This window comes from Lepisosteus platostomus, chromosome 2, assembly GCF_059453375.1.
Source record: "Lepisosteus platostomus isolate fLepPlt1 chromosome 2, fLepPlt1.hap1, whole genome shotgun sequence".
NCBI classification, from domain to species: domain Eukaryota; kingdom Metazoa; phylum Chordata; class Actinopteri; order Semionotiformes; family Lepisosteidae; genus Lepisosteus; species Lepisosteus platostomus.
This window is the reverse complement of record NC_142612.1, coordinates 1,630,162-1,644,241: the sequence shown is the minus strand read 5'-3', so window position 1 is coordinate 1,644,241 and position 14,080 is coordinate 1,630,162. Positions and strand designations below refer to the sequence as shown.

Here is a 14,080-nt window from a genome sequence, read left to right as displayed (position 1 = left end):
ACAGTATATAGGCAACTACTGTAACTGCTACCAACTGTAGAGACTTGCACGCACCTGTTAATTACAATGGGCAATAAACTTGTGTGAGGATTCAGCCATGCTGTCCTGATTTCTACTACTACACCTGCCGGGAAGACTTCAAGAGATATAAAGGATCGCTACAATATGTGCGATTACCCTACATTTACTGAACTAATTAATAATATATATATATATTTGTCTGTGCTTGCTGGTTAATGCAATTGACGATTATTAGTCTTATAAATTAAGGAAGTGTAGCAGTGTATTTTATCTCTAGATGGCGAAAAAGTAACACAAATAAATTAAACCTAAATGTACAGTATGATTACAATCATACGTTTACTTACGATATTGAGTACTGTGATTGATTTTAGTTTTTCTGAATACGAATTGTATGGAAATTTGTTGTTTTTTTTCACTTTTGCTTTTAAAATTTCTTTTTATTTATGTTCCAGCGAATTTGAGGAGGGGAAAAAACAGGAAACGGACTTCTTACTTTCACTTTCAATTCAGCCTCGCCCGGGGATCTGTAGACGCTTGTTACACTAGTCTTTTCTTTTTACTTAAATTATGTAAAGGTAGAGAAATGCAAATAAACGCTGGCCTCTTTATTCTTCTACCTGTCGTGCTGCAGCAGACCAGTAGCGCCAGAACAGGTATGTCTCACAAGAAATTAAAAATAAATCAGGTTTATAGTGTCTTCTCGTAGCCGAGGTAAGAAAAATGAACAAACCTTTAGGAATAATGTAGTACAAAGAGTTGATTGCCTTTATTTCTCATTCGTGGACCAGCTGAGATGATGTACAGTATATCTCTTACCGTACCTTGAAGATGAAAGTTTTGGATGAGACTGGACATGAACGGGCCTTCTGAGATCTGGATCCTTCATTGCAAGGCGGCGCGTCATTAAGCTCCACGGCGTAGTAGATTTCAACAACCGAATATCAGCATGAATAACATGTACATGAAATGAACAGTTAAAATGTTGCAACGGGTGTAATGCGAATGTGGTAAAGACATAAAATTGCTCCACACATTATTCGAGGTGAAAAGAAAATCAGAGAAGCTGTTATTATTGCACTTCCTGAAATATCCATTTTTAACATGCCCTTCATTCAACACATGGTACAAAAGCTTGAACGCGTCTAAACAGTTTACTAGGATCTTGATTATAACTCTTAAGTTTATTATACTTAAAACAATAAAGGCACTATAACCTAATAATAATCGAAAAATAACCTAATTCATTTGTCTCTGACACGAAATAATCAAGCAATAAATATTCTCTTGTCTCAAGGAGAAACAACTTTGGAAGACTCCAATACTTACAATGTTATTATATTAAGCATAATTAACATTTTGTGGAAAAATATAGATATCGTATCTTTAGGCGAGAAAACAAAACATAGATGTACATCTGTGGTAAAGGTAAATTTAGTTTTAAAGTGATTATTATTTCTCATTTAAAAATAATTTAATCATTGTGGTATTTACAATATTACAGTTTAGCACTAGTTGAAATCTTGATAATACAATTCATGATGTTATGTTAAATTCTGTGGGTTTTATGTGCTGAGGTCCTTGATGTACTTAGTGTTTGCTAGAAAGTTTATGTTCTTATATTCTGTTGCAGCAACACAATATATACAGGTAGTTGAATGTGGAAGGAGAATTACTGATATTATCAGATCTCATTCCAATCCGCAAGTATTTTACCTGTCTTGAACTGGTAGGAATCTTTATACAAAATAGTTTTGAATATCTGTACTTGCCTGTAATGTTTTATTTCTACATGGAGGGGAGTCCCCATTACCTGTAAAGCACTTTGAGTGGAGTGTCCAGAAAAGCACTATATAAGTGTAAGCAATTATTATTATTATTATTATTATTATTATTATTATTATTATTATTATTATATTGTATGCAAACCAATGAATCGTGTAATTTAAATAATCCAAATTTGGTCATTTTCATTTTTGTTTTTTCAGATTATTTTTATATTCTCTCGCTGTGCAATGATCATTTGTAAACCTACAGTACTAATCTGGAGCCCTCATACCAGCATGTGGGGAGTCCACACTGGTCTGAGGCCCTTTGCCCCACTGTGCCCACAGTGGAGTAAGCCCTGACCTGGGGAAAGTGGCTCTCAGGGGCCTCAGACAACAGGCAGCTCACAAGTGCTGGAGAACATGGCTGTGATGATGCAATAGAGATGACAATCAGGAGACAAAGAGTAATAATAACAACTATTTTTTTTCTTTTAGATAAAATCATCTATGAATTATTAAATGGCCACGTTCAGATATCTCCAAGTTTAAGTGGGTCATTTCAAGAGGTCATATGGCACTTCGGAGTTAATAAGGTTGCTGAATGGGATTCCTTAACAGATAAACCAGATTATTATCCTCCTTTTAAAGGACGAACACATCTTGAAAAAAATGCAACTCTTTCCATTGAAAACTTAACAGAGAAAGATTCTGGTGGTTATACTGTTGAAATGCACATGAATGGAAAAATGCAGACGCAACAGTTCTCTATTGAAGTAATCAGTAAGTATTTCGTACTTTTGCTATCTATCACATTTGTGTAGTTTCATAAAACAACACTTCTAAATAATTAACAAAATACTAATTAATATATAGAGGCATAACAAGCACAGCCAGTACAGTTGGATCCAGTGCTCATTTGTAGCATGTTTAATGGCTTTCCATATACTGTATATTTGACATTGTTATGAAAATGGTCTAATGTAGAACCATGTAGAGCCAAAGTGCTTCATGTTTTAGTAGCTGTTATTAAATTGTTTCCTAAACAATACCATTGAATACAGAAAGTGCTTAATCATTTGTGTGGTGTGTATAGGGTGTATAACCCTCAGAGTGCACCTTGTTTTCACTCAGAAACTGTTAGAAATGAAGTATGAAGATGGGTTATAATTTTATACTGCAAAAAGAGTGACAGCACACTGAGACAGATAATCTGTTATATTTCTGACACAATGAGAGTCCTGTGTGAACCAAGATGGCAGCCTGACCTGTATACTCCAAAACCCTTTTAACCCTTTCAGTCTATCCTCATGAAACACAGCACCATTTGAATGGAAACTGGCAGATTTCTTCGACAACCAAAGCTTTTTAAATTTTGCACCTGAAAGGCTGCTATGTTAATTTTCATACCTGAAAACACTCCCCACATCCTGCACTTTAAAGTCCTTTGGGCCAGTTACATGGTCAAATGGACCACTGTTTGTTCTCTAAATTCAAACTGCCTCTAAGTTTGTTTTTTAGTTTCCCCTGGGTACTGTACGTTGAAGCCCTGGATTTGCTATTCACTCACCCTGTTAAAGTGTGTAGTGACTTGATTGCAAGCCTTCAGAACTTCTTGCAACTTTTACTGAACATGTCAAAAGTACTGTCTCAGTTACAGAATTTTTTCCTGATTTTTTACTGGGAAAGCTTTGGTGATTTTTAAAGACGAACACAAAATATTAATTCAAATGTAATATGGAGAATTTCAGCCAAGCTGGTAATTGGTTATAAATACTGAACATTTTGGTACTGTTAAAATTGTGCTGAAGTTAGCCTCCTTCAATAGGAACTAGGAACTTCTAAGGGAACTTGAAAAGGTTAGAATGAATGATGACAAGGTTGATGCTTAAGTCAGCAAAAGTTTTGTCCTTTCTGATTCTTGGGTTGTCTGTGACTAACTCAGTGACCGCAGCTAGAAAGGGTGGAGTATTCGGCTCCGTTTTCAAGAGATGAAAGGACACACATGGAACATAAGTTTCCGTGTGTATACTTGAAAACGTTTGCAATTATATTTCTCAAATACCCGGTGTGTTAGGTGAAACCCTGTGGAAACTTCACCACTGAAATTGAGATTTTTACCCCTTAGTATTTTTTGCTACTGATTCACAATCAGAGCCTGTCATAGGAAATGCTACCTTGTTCAGCTCCTTGAGTTCAAGCCCTAGTCATTCCAAAACTAGGGTAAATAAGAATAACAGAGGAGAGAGAACCCCAACGAGCATACGGTAGAGCCCTTGTAGCAAATGGACCTTCTGCAAACTACCGACATTTCCTTAGTTACATTTTATTTTCAGTTACATTACATTCCCTAGTTACAAACAAAAACGGCAAGCAGAAACAAAATCCGAGGCAAAATGTAAGATGGAAGAAGAATAAAACTGTAAAGAAGGATCTCTTTAAAATCCAAACAGCAGACATGGACTCAATCCCCAGTTCCCATCTCCGGCTCAGATGGGACCAGGTCTATAGTCTTTAGTTCACAGCAGCTGCTGAGGTTTGGACCTACCAAGAGTGCCTGTGACCTGGAAGAAAAACCAGTCAGAAACCTTTTGTGGTCTTCCTGTAGAATGTACGGCCTGCAAACAGAATAGTGGGGAAATACAGTTCTGCTCCATGCACGCAGTAGGAAGTAGGACTGTGTGGAGGTGTGGCAGTGGTGTTGTCTCAGAGTGAGCATGTCCTCCACATGTCCGTGTGGGTTTTCTCCAGGTGCCATTCTTAGCCAGTATGCCATTCACCTCCCACAGGCATGCTGGCCAAGTTAACTGGTGTCTCTAAATTGTCCTGGCGGTCCTGTACCTGTGTCTTGTGGATACCTGCCATGGACATACAGTCGTTTGTCAAGACCCCAATCATGAATTAGAGGCTTTGTGATGATGGGTGGACATAGGATGTAAACTGGAGAAAGCTCACAGGCTTTTTGTGCTTTTCACTAAGGTACAGAAGGTGGAAACCAGATTGCATTTTATTCAGAATTTCATATATTTTTTTATCTAAAAATGTTAATTGATGTTAATCAGTGTTTTCATTACAGGGCCGGTCTCCAAACCAAATATAACTGCTAAGTGCAATGAAACCCAGTGCAGTTTATCCTGTGAGGGCGACAGTACCGTTAGAGAATACAGCTGGAGCATCAATGGACGGGTTGGTTCATGGAGCAACACCGCTGAGAGGCTGCTGATTTGGAGAAATGAAAACCTTGAATACGTTTGTAAAGTTAGAAACCCCAAGAGTGAAGAGGAGAGCGAGCCCTTTGTCATAGAACCCCCGTCAGGTTAGACAATCAAAAATGTCACTGTGATTCAGTTTTATAAAGACCCTTTCCCCCTGATTGCAGTCAAATTTGAAATAATCATGTAATTAGTATCACAATCAAACTACATTGTGATATTTTGACACAACCAGTGTCCCTCCTTTTATATTTTCAAGTATTATATTTAGTTAAAATATTTGCAAAAAAATGGCCATATTAAGTAAGACTCCGATAACATTGTTGAAAACATATATTTCAAATGAAAAAAGCTGAACATTTTTAAAGGTTCTTTCATACGGAATCTTTTTTCCATCTTTGAAGAAATGTTGCTTTTATAAATTTATAAAATCCTTTATAAATCCTTTTTATTGTAAATGCTTCCTATTTTAAATATGTTCATGTTAATCATTAATAGAACCGTGACTCGGGTGAGGCTTTGGAATCTCCTTTGCTTGCTTGTGAGTGTTTCCTGCTGTGGGCTCCTGTCCTGTCCAGGGCGTTGTCCCTCTTTGTGTCCGGCCACAGACCTTGCCAAGGAAGAGCCGGTTGCCGAGACAACACCTTTCTTAATGGCAGTGTTATTCAAACTGGTGGTCCGACTGATTACTCCATCAGCGTGACGTTTAATGGTCTTCATAACGACCGTTCTTGGCAATTTTTCACTTTGGCAGTGGAAAATTATCATTTTGTGTATAATCAAGGAAAATGTTAATATGTTGTGTATCATGGTGAAAATGTATGAAAAATCATTGTGTTTATATCATTATAATCATTTATATTTTTTAGGAGGACGTATGCATTTAATCCTTATTCTGCCAGTAGTAATGTTACTCATTACCCTTTTGTCTTTTGCCGTGAAATATGGAAGAAACGGAGGTAAGGGTGTGTTGTCATCTGTCATATACAACAAGTGTAAGCAAAGTATTAATGAAAAAATTGCCATGTTATTCATTTCACCAATTCTCCACTCAGTGTTTAAGGCTAGGGTGCAGTGGTTAGTGTTGCTGCCTAGCAACACTGCGGCCTGGGTTGAATCCCAGACCCCGGTGCTGTCTGTGTGGAGTTTGAATGTTCTCCCCTTGTTTGCGTGGGTTTCCTCTGGGTGCTCTGATTTCTTCCCAAAGTCCAGAAACATACTGGTACTGTAGGTTAATTGTCTTGTGGAAAGATTGGCCCTGGTGTGAGTGTGTGTTGAATCCTGCCGTGTGCAGGCCACCCCACAAGCCTGAATTGGAAGAAAGGGTTAGAGAATGGATGGATGAATCCAGTCCACAAATAACCAAGATCCCAAAAAAATCTGTAGTATTATTTAGTTAGGGTGTTTACTTAATTTCAGTTTAAGACAGAGAATATAAAAAAGACAAATCATTTTATGATATTAAGGAAGGTCTTATGAAGGCAACATCACAATCAACAGAGGACACCTCAGAAAGTCATAGCATAGCTGTATCCAAAAAGTAAAACAAAAATATGGCACAGAAATGCAGATGCAAACTGCTTCTTGAGGGAAATGTTTTTTTGTGTGTGAAAGTTTTGAGGCGCATTTGTTGAAATGTTTGGAAAACTAGCATTTTGATTGTGTAAAATCCTGATGAGTAATAGGGCAGTGCAGAAGTGGTGAGCATTGCTGCCTCACAGCACTGGGGCCCTGGGTTGAATTCCTGGGGTGCTGTCTGTGTGGAGTTTGTATGTCCTCCCTGTGTTGACATTCGATTGGCCCTGCTGTGAGTGTGGGTGTCTGTGTGTGCCCTGCAGCGGAGTGGCTTCTTGTCCAGGGTGTATCCTGCTGTGTGCCTGTTGCATGCCAGGGTAGGCTCCAACTGCCTTCATGACCCCGTATTGGATAAAGCAGTAAGGAAGTGGAGGGATAGGTGATGAATATAAGTGAACTGCTCTTGTTGAAGTTTGTCATTTGTGTTTCAGTGGCAGATACTAAACAATATATGGGTGTGCTGTCATCAGAGGCATCTACAGGTATTTACAAATTAAATATTTTCCTGTTGTGCAAAACTTTAAAAAAATAATAATTAAGCTCACCAAAATTTTGTCCTAAGAAACGTGAACTACAGTGTATCAACAATTGCAAGAGGAATAAATAGGCTATTCAGCCATAAGAACAACAATTAGGAAACAATATTGGAGGTCATTTTTTTAATGATTTAAAATTACCTGTTGATCAAGGGCATAAATCTCACTCGGATTCAGAGTTTATTGAGAAGTGTAATGGAAGCGTTCTTTTGGGATCCTATGCAGACGACACAATCCGGGAATGAGTGAGGAAAACACAGGGAAAAAAAGCATGTAGGGGTCAGGAATGAAAACAGGGGGCGTGTCCATAGTGCGTAGGTGTTCAAGGGGGTGAGTCCGGGGCAAACAATCCAAAACAGAGTCCAAAGGGAAATCCAAGACGGGGCAAAAATCCAAAGCCGGGCGTTCCATCCGAGACGAAGACAAACAGGATTAAAAACCAGAGCAGGATCCAGTGGAGGGTCGGGGGGAACAAGGGGGAAGCGGGACCAGGCGCTCCAGATCCAGAGGTACAGGAACCAATGCAGAGCCAAGAACAGAGTGGGCGTCTGGCTTTTACAGGGAGGCAGGAACAGGGAGCAGGTGCATAAAAATCAACTCAAAAGTGAACGAGCTGGAGCGCCCTTAAGGAGGAGGGACTACAGTCACAACAAGAAGAAATTGTTATAAAAGCAAATTTTACACAGTTGCATTAAACATTAAAACAGTTAAAAAATCAAAGATGTGGATATAAATCTGACTTCTAAGTGCTAAATTTTTAAATGAAATTTAGCTGGTATGATGCTTAGTAAAAAGTTGTTTTTTAATTAGCAACATTTTAGTGTTTTAAAGAAATGTTAGCAGTAAAATGCAAAAGATTGCTAAGGCGAACAACTAAGTAATTATCATTTTTCAGTTTTATTTGCTTACCATTTTGTGAAATTGCAGAGCCTGAGAGTAAAAGAATCCCCAGCACATCAGATGATGAAACCCTGAAGCAACCTGAAGACACCCAGAACACATCAGAAGCAGGTTAATAGATGATAAGATAGATAGATAATACTTTATTAATCCCGTAGGGAAATTGATTAATTAAATATGGTTCTTTACTTGTCTAGAACCAAATGAAGTGGATTTTTGTGAACTGGAATTTTTTGTCTTAAGACAGTAGTGCAGAAATGATTGTAAATTTGGTAAATTGACTTTTTTCAGTTTTTTTTTTCAGTTTTATGTGCTTACCATTTTGTAAATTGCTCTAGGTTAAAACTGAAGCAAGGCTCAGGGTTAAACTTCCTCTTAAACGTAGGCTCCTTATAATGGTATATCTGTAGTTTGAATGAGAGTATAATTATAGTATGAGTGTACGTTTTGGTCTCAGGTGTCACTTGGGGAAACAGATTCCATGGGCAAAAGCCTACCACCCTTTAATATATCACACAAGCGTAGTTTAGCCATGAAGAACACCGTCATCACCCAGACTAAAGGCAAAGTTTTGTGTTTTTTCTAAACCTAGTGAGGTCGTTTTTCTAACCCTAGATCCTGTGCTCATGTAGCACTGGTTGATATCTGAATCCAAGATATCAGCGAAAGTGACAGAAACAGACTTACAACTGTTTTCCTTATTTTATGAATCTCTTTATTTTATGAACCTTTAAAATCAAACTTTCTTAGAAATACTATTTTCTTTTTACTAAGATCCTGCAGCTAAAGGTGCTTCAGATGTGGACAATGAATTGGAGACTGAAAAAATAACAGAGAATTCAGAAGGAGGGACAATCATAGATAAGCCTGTCCCATCAGAAGGTAATAACTAATAATAACGGAATAATAATATTAAACCATCCTCTTGAATAAGAAATTAACCTCTCCTTTGAGCTGGGTTTATAAGCTACAGCCGGTAGTGCTATGTGACGAGCAATTCTTCACATTTACCGTATAACGTATTTCACATTACAACCTTGTTGTATTGCTCTTATATCTTTTGTTGTTTATCTTGCTTTAATAGTTTCAATCTAAAGTTAAATCTTTACTAGAATAACCAGCCTTTTTAAATTAATGTAGATGAAACACCTGATAAAAAACAGAATGAAGAGCCTGAGAGTGAAAGAATCCCCAGCACATCAGATGATGAAACCCTGAAGCAACCTGAAGACACCCAGAACACATCAGAAGCAGGTTAATAGATGATAAGATAGATAGATAATACTTTATTAATCCTGTAGGGAAATTGATTAATTAAATATGGTTCTTAACTTGTCTAGAACCAAATTAAGTGGATTTTTGTGAACTGGAATTTTTTGTCTTAAGACAGTAGTGCAGAAATGATTGTAAATTTGGTAAATTGACTTTATTCAGTTTTTCTTTTCATTTTATCAGTTTTATGTGCTTACCATTTTGTAAATTGCTCTAGGTTAAAACTGAAGCAAGGCTCAGGGTTAAACTTCCTCTTAAACGTAGGCTCCTTATAATGGTATATCTGTAGTTTGAATGAGAGTATAATTACAGTATGAGTGTACGTTTTGGTCTCAGGTGTCACTTGGGGAAACAGATTCCATGGGCAAAAGCCTACCACCCTTTAATATATCACACAAGCGTAGTTTAGCCATGAAGAACACAGTCATCACCCAGACTAAAGTCAAAGTTTTGTGTTTTTTCTTAACCTAGCGAGGTCGTTTTTCTAACCCTAGATCCTGTGCTCATGTAGCACTGGTTGAAATCTGAATCCAAGATATCAGCGAAAGTGACAGAAACAGACTTACAACTGTTTTCCTTATTTTATGAATCTCTTTATTTTATGAACCTTTAAAATCAGACTTTCTCAGAAATACTATTTTCTTTTTACTAAGATCCTGCAGCAAAAAATGGTGCTTCAGATGTGGACAATGAATTGGAGACTGAAAAAATAACAGAGAATTCAGAAGGTGGGAAAACAATCAGAGATAAGCCTGTCCCATCAGAAGGTAATAACTAATAATAACGGAATAATAATATTAAACCATCCTCTTGAATAAGAAACTAACCTCTCCTTTGAGCTGGGTTTATAAGCTACAGCCGGTAGTGCTATGTGATGAGCAATTCTTCACATTTACCGTATAACGTATTTCACATTACAACCTTGTTGTATTGCTCTTATAGCTTTTTTTGTTTATCTTGCTTTGATAGTTCAAATCTAAAGTTAAATCTGTACTAGAATAACCAGCCTTTTTAAATTAATGTAGATGAAACACCTGATAAAAAGCAGAATGAAGAGCCTGAGAGTAAAAGAATCTCCAGCACATCAGATGAAGCAACCCTGAAGCAACCTGAAGACACCCAGAACACATCAGAAGCAGGTAAATAGATGATAAATACTTTTCTTTACATTAACCTTTCTTTACTTTCAGATCTTTCTAATTCTACATTATCTATAATAAATGTAGATATTTTGTCAAAACTATAATAAAAAACGATCACAATCACAAGTAACGACAAGTAATGAATTTTAGTAAATTACTTGTCAAGAAAAAAAATTGTTTGAAATTTGTACTTGTACTCAAGAACAAAATGAAGAGGCATTTTGTTTATTTTTTGTTTTTATAAGCGATTTTGTGACCTTCACAAAACGTTTAAGAATCAACTACATTTTTTCTGAGATCTTCTGAAATTACTTTTGATTGTGGCATGATCCATTTCCACTAATCTTTATGGTGAAAGCCAAACTCGCTAAGCTTCTGGACGGTATATAGGACTGGGCTGCCTGTTATCTAATTATTTAACCACCTAATTGTAATTGTTGTAATTCCCATAATGATATTGGGCATTCATGAATCTGTTTTTGGCACTGTATGCAAGTGTTATGATATGAGAATGCAAGTTGTTTGATTATTCAGGTATTTTCAGATTTGTTCTGGTGTCACATGCAGTTTTGAAGTTTTTAACTTTTTATTACAATTTTGTTCACACAGATGATGTTCCATAATATTATTTCCTTTCTGATGAAGATGGAATTCTGGCCTGAGGACACTTGATATACCATATGTAGAGGACTGCAGTAGCAGTGCCTATGGAGAAAAAAATCTTACTGGAAAGATATCATTAAGCTCCATCCAAAGAGATGATATAAATACATGCAATATGTTATCTTCGGAGAAAGTAGAATTCTTTGAAGACAAAACAAAACATGTGACTTGATGTTGTAGAAAAAGAGTGGCAACAGAACTGATTAGTTTTATTTGGAAACCTGGCGGCATTCCGTATATGTCGTTGTCTAGTTCCAGTTTTGTGTAGTAATTAGACAAGTGAGAGCCATTCTGCAGCATCACCACTTTGATGCTTTATCATTTTAAGTTCCTTAAAATATGTTTATCAATGTATGTTGATGCAAAAGTTTGAAAACTCTATTTCTCAAGTGTGGCTGAATTAAGGAGACACAGCACTAATATCACTGTAGTGAAACATCACTTTTATGTCAGTTCTCAACACTGCTTAAGGATTGAATGGAGTTGTAAGCTCATTGCACAGGACATGAACTGAACCGGATACAGTGGTACTGAAAGACATGTGACTGTCATTCACCTGAAGAACAAATGAATAATCTGTGTTAGTAACTTTTCTGTACCTTAAAATGCTTGTTGAAGAGTGAGTGTTGAATTTTTAGCTGCATGTTTTTATTATTTTAATGTTATGAGGCTATGATTTATTTTGTGTGATACATCTGTTGCAATAACAAATCTCTATGCTGTAGAGTGGAAATATATATATTCATTCCTTCCGTGTCATCAGGACATAACCCTTCCTTACATGCAGAGCAGGTCAGCTAGCTTGTTGAGAAGATAGCAGCTAATATTTTGTTTAACTTATCTAACTTATTATTTAAGTTTTGGAAAGGATGATAACTTTGGCAAGTGGCTCATATGAAAATTATGTAAGACTGGTAATTAACAAAACATAAACTGTTCTTTAATTTGGAGTCTTTCAAATTCTACATTATCTACAATAAATGTACATATTTTGCCAAAACTCTTACAAAGACTGAACAAATCCACCAATATTTCAGTATTAATTTCAGTAAGTAAAATTCAAGGAGAATGATAGAAGGAATTTTGTATTTGGGACTAATGTTTATACAGTGCTATACTGTAGTTTCCTCTCTTTAAACTGACCCTCTAATGCATCATTACAAACCTTTTTAGAGCTATTTGTCTCAAAGGTTTTTGTGAGTGTAAATTACCTTTGTACGTCACAAAAGAAAACAAATTAAGGCAGGTATATAAATTACAGATATTGTATTTTGCCTGTAATACACTCATATTTTGAGTTAACATCAAATAGTTTGTTAAAATGCCTTCAAAAAGGACATGAGACTTGCACAATATGATGTTTCAGGACTGTTTCAGGAGTGTATGACTACATAAAATGTTAATAATATCCTGCGCACAACTGCCACATCACATCATTTCAGAGTCAAAAAATATAACTACAGTAGAAAGCAAATTCTGAAATGGAAAAATGCAGAGAGAAAGTAAACTATAAACTTCATAAAAGGAAACCAATATTCCTAAACTGATAGCCACGTGGTCTTAGCTAATTATTACCCTTGAGATGTTTTTTTCTATTTGTACTTTAAAGTTATTCAAACTTCAATAACCTACCGTTGTAATAGAAACGATCAAGCAGTACTTCAGAAGATGTGGGATACAGCATTTGTTAATACATTGTGCCACAATCCCTGCACCACACAGGGAGAATGAGGACCTGTGTGTAGTCTCCTGACAGAGCCATTAATCAACGCACTGAAAATCCCACAGCTGTTTGCAGAAGAGCTGGCCTTAACTGGATGAGTTGCATACCTCTTCAAGACGGCAAGATCTGCTCTTGGGCCACAGGCTGAGGAAATCCTGGACAGGTCTAGCCCACTCGAAGTTCCCAAGATTGTGCTAAAGTAAAATGTACAATACCACGAAAGGAAACATAAATGTAAAAAAAAATGTTTCAGGAATGTTTTAGTAAAAATGACTAACCAAAATGTATGTGTTTTGATTTTAATAAGATTTTTAAAATCTAATTTATGTTCAGTAACTTCTGTGTGACATACAGTATGTAACACTTAGTGTTAGTGCGAGCAGGGGCAAGTGGCCCAGGGAGGAGGAGAAGGAACGACGAAGAGATCTAGAAAGAGATTTAGAGGAAGGTATTGCTGGTCGCAGCAGAAGTGGAGTAGTTCAAGTAGGCAGCTGGATCAGCATGACTATATTTTTATTATATTGCTGTATTACATAGCTTGACACAAAAGCAGTATGCTCTGGTCTCGGTAATGTAGGAAGTGGTAAGTAGCACAGACACAGACTGGAGGGCGCTGGCCCAGAGAATTCCTAAGGAAGTGCCACTCCCAGCCACTGACTTCATAACTGAACAGTTTGTCAGTGGAAACTCTAGAGCCAGGATCTCTCCTCTCAGCCATCCGACACTACAAAAACAGATATTTCACAGAGCCAGCTGCTTCTTTTTTTCACAACAAATAAACATGTTCGGTGCTGTTCATTACAGAGTTTTTCAATGTTAAGGATTGTAAAAGTTATGTACTGAGCTATCCTGCCGTGGAGGTCAAACACACAGACAGGTCTTGATAACATCTGAGAAGACATAAATTTAAAATTGGATCCACAGAGCCTGAAGAATGTACATAAGTCTATGTAATGAGAAGTAGTTACAAATTATTGATTTAATTAATCTATTAGAATCTATTAGCAAGCAAAAAAAGACAGAAATTTGGGAATATATGAAGTATATAGATACACAGAAGTGAAAAATTTAAAATGTTACATCTTACAATGCTTAAGTTTGATCATATTTAGAGTACTGTGTAAATATTTCTGGCCAACATGATACAAAAATGTTTTTAAATTTCATTTAAAAAATATTAAGTGACCAGATACATTGATCTCATAGAATTCCCCCATGTTGACAACGTTAAAAGAATCATACTTCACATTCTGCAAATCCAGAAAGCAAA

The 14,080-nt window shown here is 36.6% G+C and overlaps 1 protein-coding gene across 22 annotated transcripts; it reads left to right on the top strand.

The window, feature by feature from the left end:
• The first annotated feature begins 270 nt into the window (after positions 1–270).
• LOC148675652 (uncharacterized) lies at positions 271–13,093 on the top strand. 22 transcript variants are annotated; one of them, XM_088644523.1, is made up of 11 exons: positions 278–677; positions 2,286–2,570; positions 4,864–5,103; positions 5,869–5,958; positions 7,006–7,056; positions 8,038–8,121; positions 8,785–8,856; positions 9,151–9,264; positions 9,936–10,049; positions 10,308–10,421; positions 11,034–13,093. In XM_088644523.1, exons 1-11 carry the CDS (start codon positions 416–418, stop codon positions 11,045–11,047), a joined length of 1,440 nt encoding a protein of 479 aa, XP_088500649.1. In that variant the 5' UTR covers positions 278–415; the 3' UTR covers positions 11,048–13,093. The 22 variants fall into 22 exon arrangements, with proteins under 22 accessions (XP_088500700.1, XP_088500681.1, XP_088500659.1 ...); XM_088644525.1 differs by having other exon boundaries at positions 8,785–8,892; positions 9,936–10,010; XM_088644522.1 differs by having other exon boundaries at positions 280–677; positions 7,012–7,056; positions 8,785–8,892.
• The last annotated feature ends 987 nt before the right edge of the window (positions 13,094–14,080 follow it).